The sequence below is a fragment of the Salmo salar genome, chromosome ssa02, assembly GCF_905237065.1.
Source record: "Salmo salar chromosome ssa02, Ssal_v3.1, whole genome shotgun sequence".
In the NCBI taxonomy this organism is placed as follows: Eukaryota; Metazoa; Chordata; class Actinopteri; order Salmoniformes; family Salmonidae; genus Salmo; species Salmo salar.
Window position 1 is genome coordinate 72,142,488 of NC_059443.1, and position 20,054 is coordinate 72,162,541.

The window sequence follows — 20,054 nt, forward strand, 5'->3', positions numbered from 1 at the left end:
CTTTTAACAGTCTCACAGTCAGGAGACCCTGAATTATCGACAAAATTATCCAGGAGAAGGAGAAGAGGCAGGAGGAATGGAGGGATAGAAAAGTGGAGGGATGGAGGGCTAGAGGGAAGGAGAGAAGGCAAGACATTTTGGGGACAGAGGAGGAAGACAGGCAGGAATGAAGGGATTGTTAGTGAGAGATGGAGATGGCCAGAAGAATGAAAGTAGAATGGATAGAGCAGAGGCACGAGAGATGGGGTGATGTAGGAGGAGAGGTAGAAGAGCTGAGCAGAGGCACGAGAGATGGGGTGATGTAGGAGGAGAGGTAGAAGAGCTGAGCAGAGGCACGAGAGATGGGGTGATGTAGGAGGAGAGGTAGAAGAGCTGAGCAGAGGCACGAGAGATGGGGTGATGTAGGAGGAGAGGCACGAGAGATGGGGTGATGTAGGAGGAGAGGCACGAGAGATGGGGTGATGTAGGAGGAGAGGTAGAAGAGCTGAGCAGAGTGATGAGAGATGGGGTGATGTAGGAGGAGAGGTAGAAGAGCTGAGCAGAGGCACGAGAGATGGGGTGATGTAGGAGGAGAGGTAGAAGAGCTGAGCAGAGTGATGAGAGATGGGGTGATGTAGGAGGAGAGCTAGAAGAGCTGAGCAGAGTGATGAGAGATGGGGTGATGTAGGAGGAGAGGTAGAAGAGCTGAGCAGAGGGATGAGCGATGGGGTGATGTAGGAGGAGAGCTAGAAGAGCTGAGCAGAGTGATGAGAGATGGGGTGATGTAGGAGGAGAGCTAGAAGAGCTGAGCAGAGTGATGAGAGATGGGGTGATGTAGGAGGAGAGCTAGAAGAGCTGAGCAGAGTGATGAGAGATGGGGTGATGTAGGAGGAGAGGTAGAAGAGCTGAGCAGAGTGATGAGAGATGGGGTGATGTAGGAGGAGAGGTAGAAGAGCTGAGCAGAGTGATGAGAGATGGGGTGATGTAGGAGGAGAGGTAGAAGAGCTGAGCAGAGGGATGAGCGATGGGGTGATGTAGGAGGAGAGCTAGAAGAGCTGAGCAGAGTGATGAGAGATGGGGTGATGTAGGAGGAGAGCTAGAAGAGCTGAGCAGAGTGATGAGAGATGGGGTGATGTAGGAGGAGAGGTAGAAGAGCTGAGCAGAGTGATGAGAGATGGGGTGATGTAGGAGGAGAGGTAGAAGAGCTGAGCAGAGTGATGAGAGATGGGGTGATGTAGGAGGAGAGGTAGAAGAGCTGAGCAGAGGGATGAGAGATGGGGTGATGTAGGAGGAGAGCTAGAAGAGCTGAGCAGAGGGATGAGCGATGGGGTGATGTAGGAGGAGAGCTAGAAGAGCTGAGCAGAGGGACGAGGGGATGGAGGGATGAAAATGAGAGGTGTTGGTAGTGCTCAACAGAGGGAGCTGATCTCGCTCTTGCTGCAGCCCCACTTGCAGCAGGCGTTGGAGAGGCCCACCACGACATCCCGCCCCTTCCTGTCCGTGCTGCGCAGCGCCTCTAGCACTTCCTCTGACATGGGCGAGCGAGCCAAACGACTGAACACAGCAGCGGCAGAGTCCCCCACCCTGACCTCGCCTGCCCAGCCCTGGGCCTCCAATCCTGGACGCTGCTTGCTGGCGAGGCCGGGGATGGCGTTGGAGCTCCATGGGCTGTAGGCCTCAGTCTCCTCGTCAATGGAGATGTCACCTGGAAGGAAGAGGAAGATAACATGATTTGAAGGCTTAATAGAAAAGGCTAATAGAAAAGGCTACAGGAACAACTGGTTCTCTTGCAAGGATTGATATTAGATGTTAGTCTATGGTGCTAAACGAGAGAAAACATCTCAGTATGGTTGGTCCTACAGTAGCAGACAGTTGAGTAGTCAGTCAGTCAGTCAAACAGACACGTAGGCAGACAAACATTTAGACATGCACAACAAGAGAGACTGACACACACACACACACACACACACACACACACACACACACACACACACACACACACACACACACACACACACACACACACACATGCAGGCATACATAGACAATCAATCCCACACATACACAACCACAGCCACAGGTGCACATACACATCGTCTCTCACAGACACGCACCCATCTCACCTGCATCGCCCACTCCTCTCCTCCAACGCGATCCTCCGCAGGTGAAGATGACGGCCCGTATAAACTCTCTCCCGCACAGCTTCACCCCGTAGATAGAGTTAGAGTGGCCCTCTGCAGCCTGCACCATACCCACCAGCGCCACCAACAGGCCAAACGTCAACACTGCAGCCTTCCACATGATCAGGAGCGACAGATGGAGAGAGAGAGGAAAGAGGAGTCCAAGAGAAAGAGCCTTGAAAGTGATAGCCCGGCTGCAGGTGTGGATCAGTGGTCTGGTGAAGGTTTGGTGAGTCTCTGTGTGTCTCTGTCGGTGTCTCCTTCGCTCTCACCCGGTGGTGCTGTGTGGTTCTCTTGGCGGACCCGGAACCCCTTATATAGCGAGCCCAGCCCAGCACAGCTGACTGAAGCTTTATGCGTCCTACGGAACCCTCATTTTCTACGTAGTGTACAACTTCTGAACACAGCCAATTGGATTTCCTATGGGCTCTGGTCTAAAGTAGTGCACTATACAGGGAATAGGGTTCCACTTGGGGTGCCCCATGATTATGACCAAGTCTCCCCTCTCTCTCTCATCCCCCTTGGCCTCAGAGTACAGCCAGATAAGAAATGACTAAGACCTGAGACCTTTAGGAGGACAATGGTCCCAATAAGAGAGGTTGCGATTCAAATGGTGTCCCTGGTTAAAAGGTCACGTCAGAGGTGTAGTCTTTAATCTAATCGTCAGCGACCTTTCAGTGTTTCCTGGTTGCTTCCAGTGTCACAACTTCGGGAACCTGCTATCTATCATGTCTGGCTAGGGATAGGATCGGGTTTTAAATGAACAAGGAGTTAGACCTACACACACATGCACTAATACTGACACATAAACAGACACACAGGAGCACATGCAATAATACTCAACTCCCCATGTCTGTCCTGTATAGAGTATTAGTCGTGAGTCTTGTGACATGGATGGATAAGGAGAAAGTAGCTATGTTTCCATTAACTTCCCTGGTGAATTTTTGTCGACATTTTAAACGTTTGAAAGTGGACAGGACAATTGCCTGCCACGATGCGGTTCTATTGAACTGTCACGTGTCGATGAAAACAGCTGGATGTAATGACTTCACGCCTTTTTTTGCAAAAACCTATGTCGAATAAAAATGATGTGGTTTGAAATGTTTCCATAATCCTATTAGGCAAATTGCGCATTAATAAAGTGACGACAGCCTGTATGCCCTGCCCACCTATATTTTATGTCTCAGGTAGCCCGCAAAAGGCAGCATGGATAGAATGCAAGAATTGACAAATATTTGCCATATTCTAATAATTCTCATGTGCCTACTTATCGCCACCATGGTCCGTGCCATGCTGTAACTTGCACTCAAGCAGGCCTAGATGATCTGAAACAATTTAATGGTGACATTAAAGGCATCCTTGAAGTCAAGAAATTCCTTGTCCTGCAAAAAAAAACGTTATTATTGTTGAATAAATGAATTTTTCAAGCGGTAGGCCTAGGCATTATAATGACATGTGGAGTAGAGCTTTATACTTAATAACATCACATGCACCGCTTACCTTCAAAATATATTCGGAAATCATACCTTATTCGAAAAACACTGTTTCCATCATCATTTGTCGCGATAAAAAAAAGTTTGATAAAAAATTTAAATCCACCTCTGTCGAACGGATACAAATGTATTCGATCTTTAAAAAATGTCTCCTACAGTACATCTGCCATTTTCCATTACATAAGTCGCAACGTTTGCTTTGTCGAATAAACTTGGGTCAATAGAAACCTGCCTATTGTCACAACAACATTTTCCTTGGCCATATATTTGACGTCACTCACTCAAGAAATGTGTTTGAGTGTGTGGGCTTGGAGGCCTATTAGGGTTAGGGTAAGGTTAGGGTAAGGTTAGGGAAGGGTTAGGGTAGGGTTAGGGTAAGGTTAGGGGTTAGGGAAAAATGGATTTTGAATGGTAATCAATTTTAGGTCCCCAGAAGGATAGTACAACATATGTTGTGTGTGTGTGTGTGTGTGTGAAAGGGAGAAAAGATAAAGAGATCTGTCATCATTTATTATTGTTAACATGCATTATTGACCTAATGCAACCGCAAGGCTCTCCAGAGGGTGGTGCGGTCTGCCCAACGCATCACCATCACCGGGGTCAAACTACCTGCCCTCCAGGACACCTACACCACCCGTTCTCACAGGAAGGCCAAAAAGTTAATCAAGGACAACAACCACTCGAGCCACTGCCTGTTCGCCCTGCTATCATCCAGAAGGCGAGGTAAGTACAGGTGCATCAAAGCAGGGACCGAGAGACTGAAAAACAGCTTCTATCTCAAGACCATCAGACTGTTAAACAGCCATCACTAGCACATTAGAGGCTGCTGCCTATTGGCATAGACTAGGAATCACTGGCCACTTTAATAATGGGAACACTAGTCACTTCAATAATGTTTACATATCTGGCATTACTCATCTCATATGTATATACTGTATTCTATACTATTCTACGGTATCTCATTCACTTAATAATGTTTACATATCTTGCAGTACTCATCTCATATGTATACACTGTATTCTGTACTATTCTACTGTATCTTAGTCCGTTCCGCTCTGACATCGCTCATCCATATGTATATAGTCTTAATTCATTCCTACTTAGATTTGTGTGTATTGGGTATATGTAGTGTAATTTGTTAGATATTACTTGTTAGATATTACTGCACTATCGGAGCTAGAAGCACAAGCATTTCGCTACACCCGCTGTAACATCTGCTAATCACGTGTATGTGACCAATAAAATTTGATTTGATTTAATGCAGGGGTTCTCAAATTTTTTGGGGCCAGGGATCCCTTTTGTAGTAGCAAATTCATCAGGGACCCCTCTTTGGCCAGGGTAGGCCGTCATTGTAAATAATAATTTGTTCTTAACTGACTTGCCTAGTTAAATAAAGGTTAAATAAAATAAAAAATAAACAAATAATTAAATCACAACTCGAGTGAGATTAAAATAGCCTACAAGGAGTTGTACTCTGATGTTTGCTTCCTGCAGTAGGCTACATGGCTGGACGAATCAAGTCTTGGGCCCTAGGAAAACAACATTTAAAAGGCCTCCTCTTGGCATAGGATAATGTCCTGCTATTCTACACATTTTGCCATGAGGCAGAGAAAACTTTTCATTTTTAAAGCATAAATTACAGTGCATTTTATTTATTATTATGAATGCACCAATTTGTAAGTCGCTCTGGATAAGAGCGTCTGCTAAATGACGTAAATGTAAATGTAAATATATTTTTTAAACATATTTTGAGATCTGGCTGTGGGACCCCTGCAGTACCTCCGCGGACCCCTAATGCATATGATAAATTGCTAAATTGTAAATGTAGAGCAATAATCAATTGATTGGAATAATTTCACTGACAGCGATCCAACCATTATGAGAACCAGGATTATGGCTAGAAAGGAACCATCTTTGTAAAAAAAAAAAATAATTGCATTCTAGCTAACCCTAATCCCTTTCCTAACCTTAACCTAATTGTCCTAACCTGCTACGTTAATTCTCCTAACCTGCTGCGTAAATTCTCCTAACCTGCTACGAAAAGTCAATTCTGACGTTAATTTGACAGAAACTGGATACATTCTAGCCATTACCCCGAGGAAATGGGAGAACCAGGGTGTTTTCCTATTACTTTTAGTGGGTAGTGAAAGTGATAGACAGAGATTGACAGCCAATCGGTTGATATAAAAATGATTGACATAAACATGCTCCAATGACATGACGACAAATGAGTGCCATCGCCCCAAAATGATCCAATCAAAGTTAAGAAGAGGGCGGGATAAAGACGGGTGGGTAGCAACAGTTGCCCGGGTGAGGACGAGGCGCCATAGTCACGGTAGTCGTGGCGACAAGAACCAAGCAACGAGAATCAACAACAACAACAACAACCAGAATCATTAAGAAACAAACTTTAACGCCAAAGCCAGGAATATTCCAGGGGGAATTTGAGGTGAATAAGCAACACCTTTATTAAACCGTCGTCTGATGTTTATGTCTGAATAATTTTGTTAAGTTGTGTAACGTTTTATTGCTTTTATCTAACGTTAAAAGGCACTAGTGTGGCAGAGATGGAATAGCACTGGTCCCAGCTAGTTGCTAACCGCTTTCCAAACGCAGACGGTTGTTATGACGATGTCAAATCTGTTATAGGAATACAAAATGGCGGGTGTTGTAATATGAGAATCTTGTACTTTTAGTTGTTCGAAATGTTTGTCGACAAAGCTTTTAACATGAAAAAACATTGTTAAACTTAGTGAACGAGGCATACTTGTCACATGTTCACGGATACTTTTGATTAGAAAATCACTTTAGATTTTCGAACTTTCAAAAAAAATCTAATCGCAAAACAGACATATGGGTCAGTGTGTGTAAACTGAAGCATAGAAACGAATGTGTCATGAAGTTGACCGTTATTTTATAGTTGTGAAAAAGTTTTCTCTCTAGTAAAAGTGATCGTCATGCCCGTAATGTGTGCCAGATCTCATGCTCTGCTGTCCTCGCCTTGGCTGTCACGCAGGGAGGGGAAGGTGGGTTGAGCCTATGGGTGGGATTGACATTACCTGAAGCCAATGGAGAAGCAATATTTAGAAGCATACACCAATGGCAACTGGAGAAAATATTATATGATATGCTAGTAGAGAAGGAGCAAGGTGCGTTTTCTGTATGCTGTTGCTATCAGAACATTGGGGTGTGTGTGTGTGTGTGTGTGTGTGTGTGTGTGTGTGTGTGTGTGTGTGTGTGTGTGTGTTACAGTTCATAAATCCTCATGTGGCATATTCTACTAGTGGAAACTTCTCATTGTCAAATGTATGTAATGGCATAGTTAAAGGGTCTATATGCAATCATTTCATGGGATATAAATATTCTAATAATTTGTCAGAGCTCACGCCACCCACACCTCAGTGCTTTAGACCAGGGTTTCCCAAACTCAGTCCTGGGGCCCCCTGGGTGCACGTTCTGGTTTTGGGCCTAGAACGACACAACTGATTCAAGTAACCAACTCACCATCAAGCTTTGGAAGAACCTTAATGTGCCTCAGCCTCAGACAAAATACTCACTTCCACCCTTGTTTCTGTCCACCTTTGTCAGTGTGCTTTCACAAGAGGTGAAATGAAGTGTGTTGAAAAAGGTTTGAAAGTTGTGTTGGCACAATTCTACACTGTGTGTGTGTGTGTGTGTGTGTGTGTGTGTGTGTGTGTGTGTGTGTGTGTGTGTGTGTGTCATAACCAACTCCTTCCCTTGTCCTTCCCCCAGAGTGGTGGTCTTGGTCCAGCTGTGGCGGTCTTGGTCCAGCTGTGGCGGTAGTCATGGCGACCCCAGGCTACACAGAAGAGCTCCAGCCAGCCCCCCAGCCCAATGCTGTCACCATAGCAACACAATCAGCCACGCCCTCCCGCTCCACGCCAACCCAGTTCAACCAGTCAGTGTCCATTGTCTCCACAACCGGACAGGACAAACTTCCTGCTGAAGCCACGCCCACCAAGGTCCAGAAGACAGTGGTTCTGGCCACGCCTTCTCAGACTCAGTTTGTTACCGCGGAGATCCAGAGTTCTGCCGTTCAGCAGAGTAACGGACAGAGTTCCACACCACAGTACATCGTAGTGACCGTTACAGGTGAGGCATTCTCACTCTCTCAGGTGAGAGTAGCTGACATGATGAAACATGTCTATTCTACCATAGCCACACTTTCCTCTCCTGACGACTGTTACCATGGTTATCTACCAGACCTGTAGGACAGGCTCTCTGAGGTCCAGGTTGGTCTGTTCTCTGAGGTCCAGGTTGGTCTGTTCTCTGAGGTCCAGGTTGGTCTGTTCTCTGAGGTCCAGGTTGGTTAATGGTTGGTCTGTTCTCTGAGGTCCAGGTTGGTTAATGGTTGGTCTGTCCTCTGAGGTCCAGGTTGGTTAATGGTTGGTCTGTTCTCTGAGGTCCAGGTTGGTCTGTTCTCTGAGGTCCAGGTTGGTTAATGGTTGGTCTGTTCTCTGAGGTCCAGGTTGGTTAATGGTTGGTCTGTTCTCTGAGGTCCAGGTTGGTTAATGGTTGGTCTGTTCTCTGAGGTCCAGGTTGGTTAATGGTTGGTCTGTTCTCTGAGGTCCAGGTTGGTTAATGGTTGGTCTGTTCTCTGAGGTCCAGGTTGGTCTGTTCTCTGAGGTCCAGGTTGGTTAATGGTTGGTCTGTTCTCTGAGGTCCAGGTTGGTTAATGGTTGGTCTGTTCTCTGAGGTCCAGGTTGGTTAATGGTTGGTCTGTTCTCTGAGGTCCAGGTTGGTCTGTTCTCTGAGGTCCAGGTTGGTTAATGGTTGGTCTGTTCTCTGAGGTCCAGGTTGGTCTGTTCTCTGAGGTCCAGGTTGGTCTGTTCTCTGAGGTCCAGGTTGGTTAATGGTTGGTCTGTTCTCTGAGGTCCAGGTTGGTCTGTTCTCTGAGGTCCAGGTTGGTTAATGGTTGGTCTGTTCTCTGAGGTCCAGGTTGGTCTGTTCTCTGAGGTCCAGGTTGGTTAATGGTTGGTCTGTTCTCTGAGGTCCAGGTTGGTTAATGGTTGTTCTGTTCTCTGAGGTCCAGGTTGGTCTGTTCTCTGAGGTCCAGGTTGGTTAATGGTTGGTCTGTTCTCTGAGGTCCAGGTTGGCTAATGGTTGGTCTGTTCTCTGAGGTCCAGGTTGGCTAATGGTTGGTCTGTTCTCTGAGGTCCAGGTTGGCTAATGGTTGGTTTACTAACCCAGTGGAAACATAAAAGCACCATTGTAATTTAACCTGCATTAGGCCATTTAGCAGCCACTTTTATTCAAAGTAACTAACAACAGAGACATTTTAGTGGCCGCAGCGGGATTTGAACCCACAACCCTTGCCAACTGGTCCACACAGGACTACTGTTACCTGGGCTGTAGGAGGGAAATACTGGCATGTGGCTAACCTTTCTACTACTAATCTCGGAAACTCAGAACAACAATCTTGCTTAATTACATACAGTGAGGGGAAAAAAGTATTTGATCCCCTGCTGATTTTGTACGTTTGCCCAGTGACAAAGAAATTATCAGTCTATAATTTTAATGGTAGGTTTATTTGAACAGTGAGAGACAGAATAACAACAAAAAAATCCAGAAAAATGCATGTCAGAAATATTATGAATTGATTTGCATTTTAATGAGGGAAATAAGTATTTGACCCCCTCTCAATCAGAAAGATTTCTGGCTCCCAGGTGTCTTTTATACAGGTAACGAGCTGAGATTAGGAGCACACTGTTAAAGGGAGTGCTCCTAATCTCAGCTTGTTACCTGAAAAAAAGACACCTGTCCACAGAAGCAATCAATCAATCAGATTCCAAACTCTCCACCATGGCCAAGACTAAAGAGCTCTCCAAGGATGTCAGGGACAAGATTGTAGACCTACACAAGGCTGGAATGGGCTACAAGACCATCGCCAAGCAGCTTGGTGAGAAGGTGACAACAGTTGGTGCGATTATTCGCAAATGGAAGAAACACAAAAGAACTATCAATCTCCCTCGGCCTGGGGCCCCATGCAAGATCTCACCTCGTGGAGTTGCAATGATCATGAGAACGGTGAGGAATCAGCCCAGAACTACACGGGAGGATCTTGTCAATGATCTCAAGGCAGCTGGGACCATAGTCACCAAGAAAACAATTGGTAACACACTACGCCGTGAAGGACTGAAATCCTGCAGCGCCCGCGAGGTCCCCCTGCTCAAGAAAGCACATATACATGCCCGTCTGAAGTTTGCCAATGAACATCTGAATGATTCAGAGAACAACTGGGTGAAAGTGTTGTGGTCAGATGAGACCAAAATGGAGCTCTTTGGCATCAACTCAACTCGCCGTGTTTGGAGGAGGAGGAATGCTGCCTTTGACCCCAAGAACACCATCCCCACCGTCAAACATGGAGGTGGAAACATTATGCTTTGGGGGTGTTTTTCTGCTAAGGGGCCAGGACAACTTCACCGCATCAAAGGGACGATGGACAGGGCCATGTACCATCAAATCTTGGGTGAGAACCTCCTTCCCTCAGCCAGGGCATTGAAAGTGGGTCGTGGATGGGTATTCCAGCATGACAATGACCCAAAACACACGGCCAAGGCAACAAAGGAGTGGCTCAAGAAGAAGCACATTAAGGTCCTGGAGTGGCCTAGCCAGTCTCCAGACCTTAATCCCATAGAAAATCTGTGGAGGGAGCTGAAGGTTCGAGTTGCCAAACGTCAGCCTCGAAACCTTAATGACTTGGAGAAGATCTGCAAAGAGGAGTGGGACAAAATCCCTCCTGAGATGTGTGCAAACCTGGTGGCCAACTACAAGAAACATCTGACCTCTGTGATTGCCAACAAGGGTTTTGCCACCAAGTACTAAGTCATGTTTTGCAGAGGGGTCAAATACTTATTTCCCTCATTACAATGCAAATCAATTTATAACATTTTTGACATGCGTTTTTATGGATTTTTTTGCTGTTATTCTGTCTCTCACTGTTCAAATAAACCTACCATTAAAATTCTAGCCTGTTCGTTTCTTTCTCAGTGGGCAAACGTACAAAATCAGCAGGGGATCAAATATTTTTTCCCTCACTGTAGATGCTGGATTAAGTTTTGTCCACGAGAGAATTCTACTACCTACCATCAGTAGGCCTGCATGCTACAGTCTTTAGTACAGATATACACAGGACGTTTGTATACGATTAAAATAATAATCATAATTTAAAAACACAATTCTACCACATGTGGATATACACTGTATTTAAAATCATTGAGGACAACTCCGTAATGTTTTAACAATGTATTTCCATTGTAATCCCAAAGTGTACTGTAAAGTTGCCAGACTAGTTGACCAGCCATACTGTGTGTTGTGTAGTTTTTTTGCATGGTGTCTATTAGTAGATTAGCAGCAGCAGCTAACCTGTCAGCCTGGCAGGGTGTTAGTATCAGGTAACACTAGTGTAGCCTGGCCTGCTCCACTCACACCACACACACACACACACACACACACACACACACACACACACACACACACACACACACACACACACACACACACACACACACACACACTGGAACTAGAGACAGATCTCTGTCTGTCTGTCTGTCTGTCTGTCTGTCTGTCTGTCTGTCTGTCTGTCTGTCTGTCTGTCTGTCTGTCTGTCTGTCTGTCTGTCTGTTCAATTCAATTTAAGGGGTTTTATTGGCATGGGAAACATATGTTAACGTTGCCAAAGCAAGTGAAGTAGATCATTTACAAAAGTGAAATAAACAATACAAATGGATGGATCACCATATTATATGAACAGTAATAAAACACAAAAGTCAACATCTATCTCTGTCCACCCCTCCCTCTCTTCCCTCCACCCTCCCTCTCTTCCCTCCACCCCTCCCTCTCTTCCCTCCACCCTCCCTCTCTTCCCTCCACCCTCCCTCTCTTCCCTCCACCCCTCCCTCTCTTCCCTCCACCCCTCCCTCTCTTCCCTCCACCCTCCCTCTCTTCCCTCCACCCTCCCTCTCTTCCCTCCACCCCTCCCTCTCTTCCCTCCACCCCTCCCTCTCTTCCCTCCACCCCTCCCTCTCTTCCCTCCACCCTCCCTCTCTTCCCTCCACCCTCCCTCTCTTCCCTCCACCCTCCCTCTCTTCCCTCCACCCCTCCCTCTCTTCCCTCCACCCCTCCCTCTCTTCCCTCCACCCTCCCTCTCTTCCCTCCACCCCTCCCTCTCTTCCCTCCACCCTCCCTCTCTTCCCTCCACCCCTCCCTCTCTTCCCTCCACCCCTCCCTCTCTTCCCTCCACCCTCCCTCTCTTCCCTCCACCCTCCCTCTCTTCCCTCCACCCCTCCCTCTCTTCCCTCCACCCTCCCTCTCTTCCCTCCACCCCTCCCTCTCTTCCCTCCACCCCTCCCTCTCTTCCCTCCACCCTCCCTCTCTTCCCTCCACCCCTCCCTCTCTTCCCTCCACCCTCCCTCTCTTCCCTCCACCCCTCCCTCTCTTCCCTCCACCCTCCCTCTCTTCCCTCCACCCTCCCTCTCTTCCCTCCACCCCTCCCTCTCTTTCTTCCATCTCTTCCCTCCACCCCTCCCTCTCTTCCCTCCACCCTCCCTCTCTTCCCTCCCTCCACCCTCCCTCACTTCCCTCCCTCTCTTCCCTCCACCCTCCCTCTCTTCCCTCCCTCCACCCCTCCCTCTCTTCCCTCCACCCCTCCCTCTCTTCCCTCCACCCCTCCCTCTCTTTCCTCCCTCTCTTCCCTCCACCCCTCCCTCTCTTCCCTCCACCCCTCCCTCTCTTCCCTCCACCCTCCCTCTCTTCCCTCCCTCCACCCTCCCTCACTTCCCTCCATCTCTTCCCTCCACCCCTCCCTCTCTTCCCTCCACCCCTCCCTCTATCTCCTCTCGTGATACCTGTGTTTATATAATGGGGGGATTGTTCCCTCCATCTAGGGAGATTAGCTGTCCAAGGCCTCCCTCTGCGTGCCTCATATATAAGGATGGAGAGATGGCCAGTCCTCTGTCCTCTCTCCATCTCTCTATCCGTCTGTCCTAAGAGCTATGTTCTACAGTAACTGCTGTTATAGTTTGGAGACAGAGTATCGTGAGTACTGCTTTATTATGTGGATGTTGTTGATGATTTGATATTTAATGAAGTTGTAGACATAATCTCATGTTGTTTATCTTCCTCCCATCCGTCCTCTCTTCCTCTGTCCTCTCTTCCTCCTGCCACTCTTTATCTTTCTCTCTTCCTCTGTCCTCTCTTCCTCCTGCCACTCTTTATCTTTCTCTCTTCCTCTGTCCTCTCTTCCTCCTGCCACTCTATCTTTCTCTCTCTTCCTCCGTCCTCTCTTCCTCCGTCCTCTCTTCCTCTGTCCTCTCTTCCTCCTGCTTCTCTTTATCTTTCTCTCTCTACCTCCTGCTTCTCTTTATCTTTCTCTCTCTTCCTCCTGCTTCTCTTTATCTTTCTCTCTTCCTCCTGCTTCTCTTTATCTTTCTCTCTCTTCCTCCTGCTTCTCTTTATCTTTCTCTCTTCCTCCTGCTTCTCTTTATCTTTCTCTCTTCCTCCTGCTTCTCTTTATCTTTCTCTCTTTCTCCTGCTTCTCTTTATCTTTCTCTCTTCCTCCTGCCACTCTTTATCTTTCTCTCTTCCTCTGTCCTCTCTTCCTCCTGCCACTCTATCTTTCTCTCTCTTCCTCCGTCCTCTCTTCCTCTGTCCTCTCCTCCTCCTGCTTCTCTTTATCTTTCTCTCTTCCTCCTGCTTCTCTTTATCTTTCTCTCTCTACCTCCTGCTTCTCTTTATCTTTCTCTCTCTTCCTCCTGCTTCTCTTTCTTTCTCTCTGTTTCTCCTGCTTCTCTTTATCTTTCTCTCTTCCTCCTGCTTCTCTTTATCTTTCTCTCTTCCTCCTGCTTCTCTTTATCTTTCTCTCTCTTCCTCCTGCTTCTCTTTCTTTCTCTCTGTTTCTCCTGCTTCTCTTTATCTTTCTCTCTTCCTCCTGCTTCTCTTTATCTTTCTCTCTTCCTCCTGCTTCTCTTTATCTTTCTCTCTCTTCCTCCTGCTTCTCTTTCTTTCTCTCTCTTTCTCCTGCTTCTCTTTATCTTTCTCTCTTTCTCCTGCTTCTCTTTATCTTTCTCTCTCTTCCTTCTGCTTCTCTTTATCTTTATCTTTCTCTCTGTTCCTCCTGCTTCGCTTTCTTTCCATCTGTTTCCCCTTGCTTCTCTTTATCTTTCTCTCTTTCTCCTGCTTCTCTTTATCTTTCTCTCTCTATTCCCCTTTACTGTTTTACACCGATTCTCTCTCTCGCACTCATCGCATCTCTCTCTCGTCTCTCCCTCTCTCTGTGTGTCTCTGTCTCTCTCTCCTTCTCTCTCTCCATAGAGGGCTCTCTCCATTCTAGTGACAGTGTATCAGACTCCAGTCCTCCAGTAGTAGTGGTTCAGACAGGGGTCCCCACCCAGGTAGTACAGCAGACCACCCAACAGGTACGCTACAGACACACACACCTGCACGTACACACACACCTGACGCACACCAGACACACAGAGGGCGAGTGGTTTAGACATTGTCTCCAACAGCCAAGAGTGGAAGGCAGCACAATGTCAACAAGCTATAGTCTATACACATCACACATGGGGTAATACACACACACACAGCACTGTAGCATTTGAGAGAGTATCAGTAAGAATCAGTAACAGATGTAACGTTGCGAGAGAGAGAGAGAGAGAGAGATCCCTCATTCCATCTCCAAAAGCAGCCCTTCCTTCCCTCCTCTCTTCCTTCCCTCTGTCTTGTTCCACCTCATGATGCTCTACGCATCAGCTGCAACACTCAGAGTAGGGGAGGGAGAGAGAGAAGAGTGATGGGGCGAAGGTTTCTGAAAGAGAAGAAGGAGGGAGGGAGGGGAGGGAGGAGAGGAAGAGCGAGGGAGGGAGGAGAGGAAGAGAGAGGGAGGAGAGGAAGAGCGAGGGAGGGAGGAGAGGAAGAGCGAGGGAGGAGAGGAGAGGAAGAGCGAGGGAGGGAGGAGAGGAAGAGGGAGGGAGGGAGGAGAGGAAGAGAGAGGGAGGGGAGAGAGGGAGGAAGAGAGAGGGAGGGAGAGAGGAGAGTAGAGGAGAGAGGAGAGTAGAGGAGAGAGTGATAGAGGAGAGAGTGATAGAGGAGAGAGTGATAGAGGAGAGAGTGATAGAGGAGAGAGTGATAGAGGAGAGAGTGATAGAGAAGTTAATATGAATTCTCCTGAGACTATTAAATGAATGAGTGAGTTGTTTCTCTCTGTAGGTGCAGCAGCAGCATGTTTACTCCAGTCAGGTTCAGTATGTGGAGGGGGAGGACTCTTCTTACACCACCTCTACCATGTGAGTGGTACACACACACACACACACCCTTCATACCATGGAGACATGTTCTATATATCGTGTTTTACAGATTTGTATTATTTTCTCTCTCCTTCCCATCTCTTCTTCTCTCCCTCTGTCTCTCCCTCTGTCTCTCCCTCCAGTCGTTCTGGCAGCTACCCGTACTCCGACTCCCCCCTCTACTCCCAGACCCCTCCCTCTTCCTCCTCTTCCTACTACGAATCCACGCCCACCTCGGGGTCACAGGTCACTAACTCCGTGACTTCACAGTCAGTCTCTGTCACCGCGGCAACGGGAGGAGGTGGGAGTGGTTACGTCATCCAGGGCGGGTACGTATTGGGAGGTGGGGGCAGCGGAGGAGGAAACTACTCCAGTCACAACACCAGAGCAGCCCCTGCCACAGTGAGTGGGGGGGGGGGGGGGTGTAAATAGTAACACCACTCTTGTTTGTGCATGTTGATTTGGACAAATCGCTCTAGTCTAAAGCTATCTTCCCTCCCTCCCTCCCTCCTCCAGGTACAGTGGCTGCTAGATAACTACGAGGGTGCAGAGGGGGTCAGTCTGCCTCGCTGTACCCTCTACTGCCACTACCTCTTACACTGTCAGGAACACAAACTAGAACCTGTCAACGCTGCCTCCTTCGGCAAGCTCATCAGATCTGTCTTCATGGGGCTGAGGACCAGACGCCTGGGCACACGGTATGTACACTATACAACACACACGTCTATACAACACACACGTCTATACAACACACACGTCTATATAACACACACGCCTATATAACACACACGCCTATAGATACACACACGTCTATACAACACACACTATAGATACACACACGCCTATATAACACACACGTCTATATAACACACACGCCTACAGTTGAAGTCTGAAATTTACATACACCTTAGCCAATACATTTAAACTCAGTTTTTCACAATTCCTGACATTTAATCCTAGTAAAAATTCCCTGTCTTAGGTCAGTTAGGATCACCACTTTATTTTAAGAATGTAAAATGTCAGAATAATAGTAGAGAGAGAGATTTATTTCAGCTTTTATTTCTATCATCACATTCCCAGTGGGTCAGAAGTTTACATACACTCAATTAGTATTTGGTAGCATTGCCTTTAAATTGTTTAACTTGGGTCAAACATTTCGGGTAGCTTTTTCACAAGCTTCCCACAATATGTTGGGTGAATTTTGGCCTATTCCTCCTGACAGAGCTGGTGTAACTGAGTCAGGTTTGTAGGCCTCCTTGCTCGCACACGCTTTTTCAGTTCTGCCCCAAAAATGTCTATAGGATTGAGGTCAGGGCTTTGTGATGGCCACTCCACTACCTTGACTTTGTTGTCCTTAATCCATTTGGCCACAACTTTGGAAGTATGCTTGGGGTCATTGTCCATTTGGAAGACCCATTTGCGACCAAGCTTTAACTTCCTGACTGATGTCTTGAGATGTTGCTTCAAAATATCCACATAATTTTCCTACCTCATGATGCCATCTATTTTGTGAAGTACACCAGTCCCACCTGCAGCAAAGCATCCCCACAACATGATGCTGCCACCCCCGTGCTTCACGGTTGGGATGGTGTTCTTTGGCTTGCAAGCCTCCCCCTTTTTCCTCCAAACATAACAATGGTCATTATGGCCAAACAGTTCTATTTTTGTTTCATCAGACCAGAGGACATTTCTCCAAAAAGTACGATCTTTGTCCTCATGTGCAGTTGGAAACCATAGTCTGGCTTTTTAATGGCGGGTTTGGAGCAGTGGGTTCTTCCTTGCTGAGCGGCCTTTCAGGTTATGTCGATATAGGGCTTGTTTTACTGTGGATATACAGTGGGGCAAAAAAGTATTTAGTCAGCCACCAATTGTGCAAGTTCTCCCACTTAAAAAGATGAGAGGCCTGTAATTTCCATCATAGGTACACTTCAACTATGACAGACAAAATGAGAAAAAAAAATCCAGAAAATCACATTGTAGGATTTTTAATGAATTTATTTACAAATTATGGTGGAAAATAAACTTTTGTTATTGACCAAATACTTATCTCAATACTTTGTTATATACCCTTTGTTGGCAATGACACAGGTCAAACGTTTTCTGTAAGTCTTCACAAGGTTTTCACACTGTTGCTGGTATTTTGGCCCATTCCTCCATGCAGATCTCCTCTAGAGCAGTGATGTTTTGGGGCTGTCGCTGGGCAACACGGACTTTCAACTCCCTCCAAAGATTTTCTATGGGGTTGAGATCTGGAGACTGGCTAGGCCACTCCAGGACCTTGAAATGCTTCTTACGAAGCCACTCCTTCGTTGCCCGGGCGGTGTGTTTGGGATCATTGTCATGCTGAAAGACCCAGCCACTTTTCATCTTCAATGCCCTTGCTGATGGAAGGAGGTTTTCACTCAAAATCTCACGATACATGGCCCCATTCATTCTTTCCTTTACACGGATCAGTCGTCCTGGCCCCTTTGCAGAAAAACAGCCCCAAAGCATGATGTTTCCACCCCCATGCTTCACAGTAGGTATGGTGTTCTTTGGATGCAACTCAGCATTCTTTGTCCTCCAAACACAACGAGTTGAGTTTTTACCAAAAAGTTATATTTTGGTTTCATCTGACTGTATGACATTCTCCCAATCCTCTTCTGGATCATCCAAATGCTCTCTAGCAAACTTCAGATGGGCCTGGACACGTCTGGCACTGCAGGATTTGAGTCCCTGGCGGCGTAGTGTGTTACTGATGGTAGGCTTTGTTACTTTGGTCCCAGCTCTCTGCAGGTCATTCACTAGGTCCCCCCCGTGTGGTTCTGGGATTTTTGCGCACCGTTCTTGTGATAATTTTGACCCCACGGGGTGAGATCTTGCGTGGAGCCCCAGATCGAGGGAGATTATCAGTGGTCTTGTATGTCTTCCATTTCCTAATAATTGCTCCCACAGTTGATTTCTTCAAACCAAGCTGCTTACCTATTGCAGATTCAGTCTTCCCAGCCTGGTGCAGGTCTACAATTTTGTTTCTGGTGTCCTTTGACAGCTCTTTGGTCTTGGCCATAGTGGAGTTTGGAGTGTGACTGTTTGAGGTTGTGGACAGGTGTCTTTTATACTGATAACAAGTTCAAACAGGTGCCATTAATACAGGTAACGAGTGGAGGACAGAGGAGCCTCTTAAAGAAGTTTCAGGTCTGTGAGAGCCAGAAATCTTGCTTGTTTGTAGGTGACCAAATACTTATTTTCCACCATAATTTGCAAATAAATTCATGAAAAATCCTACAATGTGATTTTCTGGATTCTTTTTCGCATTTTGTCTGTCATAGTTGACGTGTACCTATGATGAAAATTACAGGCCTCTCTCATCTTTTTAAGTGGGAGAACTTGCACAATTGGTGGCTGACTAAATACTTTTTGTACCTGTTTCCTCCAGCATCTTCACAAGGTCCTTTGCTGTTGTTCTGGGATTGATTTGCACTTTTCGCACCGAAGTACGTTCATCTCTAGGAGACAGAAAACGTCTCCTTCCTGAGCGGTATGACGGCTGCGTGGTCCCATGGTGTTTATACTTGCGTACTATTGTTTGTACAGATGAACGTGGTACCTTCAGGCATTTGGAAATTGCTCCCAAGGAGGAACCAGACTTGTGGACGTCTCCAATTTGTTTTCTGAGGTCTTGGCTGATTTCTTTTGATTTTCCCATGATGTCAAGCAAAGAGGCACTGAGTTTGAAGGTAGGCCTTGAAATACATCCACAGGTACACCTCCAATTGACTCAAATGATGTCAATTAGCCTATCAGAAGCTTCTAAAGCCATGACATCATTTTCTGGAATTTTCCAAGCTGTTTAAAGGCACAGTCAACTTAGTCTATGTTAACTTCTGACCCACTGGAATTGTGATACAGTGAATTATAAGTGAAATAATCTGTCTGTAAACAATTGTTGGAAAAATGACTTGTGTCAAGCACAAAGTAGATGTCCTAACCGACTTGCCAAAACTATAGTTTGTTAACAGTCAACCTACCTCAATCTAACTATGTCATCCCCATATTGTTTTTATTTACTTTTCTGCTCTTTTGCACACCATCATCTGCTCATCTGTCACTCCAGTGTTAATTTGCTGAATTGTAATTACTTCGCTACTATGGTCTATTTATTGCCTTACCTCCTCACACCATTTGCACACACTGTATATAGACTTTCTATTTTTCTATTGTGTTATTGACTGTACATTTGTTTATTCCATGTGTAACTCTGTGTTGTTGTTTGTGTCACACTGCTTTGCTTTATCTTGGCCAGGTCGCAGTTGTAAATGAGAACTTGTTCTCAACTGGCCTACCTGGTTAAATAAAGGTGAAATAAATAAATATGAAAAAAAGAACAAGAAATTTGTGGAGTGGTTGAAAAACGCGTTTTAATGACTCCAACATAAGTGGATGTAAACTTCCGACTTCAACTGTATATAACACACACCCGTCTGGTATAACACACCTGTTCCATAGTGGCAGCTGCTGTAATTGTCATGTAATAATAAGGTGACTGTGTTCTCAGAGGGAACTCTAAGTACCACTACTATGGTCTTCGTATCAAGGCCACCTCCTCTCTGCTCCGTCTGATAGACGACCACCAGCACCTAGCCTTGAGACAGCAACCCTTCTCTCAGAAACACAGGTAGGGGGTGTCTGTGTCTTCCAGTCTCTCTCTCTCTCTCTCTCTCTCTCTTTTGTCTCTCTTTTGACAGCTGTTCTGTCCAATAGGATAAAGCCGGTTCTGAAGGTGGAGGGCATGTCCAATGGGATGTCTCTGGGGGCGGGGCAGCAGCAGGGGGCAGGGCTCAGTGACATCTCAGCTCAGGTGCAACAATACCAGCAGTTCCTGGGTGAGTGGACAGGGACTAGGTACACACACACACACACACACACACACAGAGGAGCAGAATAGCCTATCATCTGTCAGACAGCTTGAGAGCAGTTCCTCAAAAAGAGGGTACTGGAGTGAAACGTGCTGTTGGAAACCCAGCCAATGGTACTGGAGTGAAACGTGCTGTTGGAAGCCCAGCCAATGGTACTGGAGTGAAACGTGCTGTTGGAAGCCCAGCCATTGTGCAACACAA

General features: G+C 46.5%; 2 protein-coding genes and 1 long non-coding RNA gene across 3 annotated transcripts in view; 2 read left to right on the forward strand and 1 right to left on the reverse strand.

Annotated features, from left to right (window-relative positions):
* Window positions 1-2,442, reverse strand: part of LOC106593640 (relaxin-3-like) — a 2,492-nt gene extending 50 nt beyond the window's left edge. The window contains exons 1-2 of the mRNA XM_014185002.2: window positions 2,103-2,442; window positions 1-1,684 (exon numbers count right to left, since the gene is read on the reverse strand). The exon at window positions 1-1,684 is cut by the window's left edge and continues 50 nt beyond it. Of these exons, the coding sequence (XP_014040477.1) occupies window positions 1,389-1,684; window positions 2,103-2,280 (474 nt within the window). The 5' untranslated portion in view covers window positions 2,281-2,442 and the 3' untranslated portion in view covers window positions 1-1,388. The remainder of the gene's footprint in view (window positions 1,685-2,102) is intronic.
* Window positions 2,443-5,935: 3,493 nt separating this feature from the next.
* LOC106593727 (MHC class II regulatory factor RFX1) overlaps window positions 5,936-20,054 on the forward strand; it is a 30,578-nt gene continuing 16,459 nt past the window's right edge. The window contains exons 1-8 of the mRNA XM_045709548.1: window positions 5,936-6,101; window positions 7,406-7,765; window positions 13,985-14,088; window positions 14,882-14,958; window positions 15,102-15,360; window positions 15,475-15,656; window positions 19,493-19,612; window positions 19,699-19,820. Of these exons, the coding sequence (XP_045565504.1) occupies window positions 7,459-7,765; window positions 13,985-14,088; window positions 14,882-14,958; window positions 15,102-15,360; window positions 15,475-15,656; window positions 19,493-19,612; window positions 19,699-19,820 (1,171 nt within the window). The 5' untranslated portion in view covers window positions 5,936-6,101; window positions 7,406-7,458. The remainder of the gene's footprint in view (window positions 6,102-7,405; window positions 7,766-13,984; window positions 14,089-14,881; window positions 14,959-15,101; window positions 15,361-15,474; window positions 15,657-19,492; window positions 19,613-19,698; window positions 19,821-20,054) is intronic.
* LOC123730930 (uncharacterized) lies at window positions 7,782-9,183 on the forward strand. Its single transcript, XR_006762371.1, has 3 exons — window positions 7,782-8,023; window positions 8,083-8,404; window positions 8,512-9,183. It is a non-coding gene; the product is annotated as an uncharacterized lncRNA (long non-coding RNA).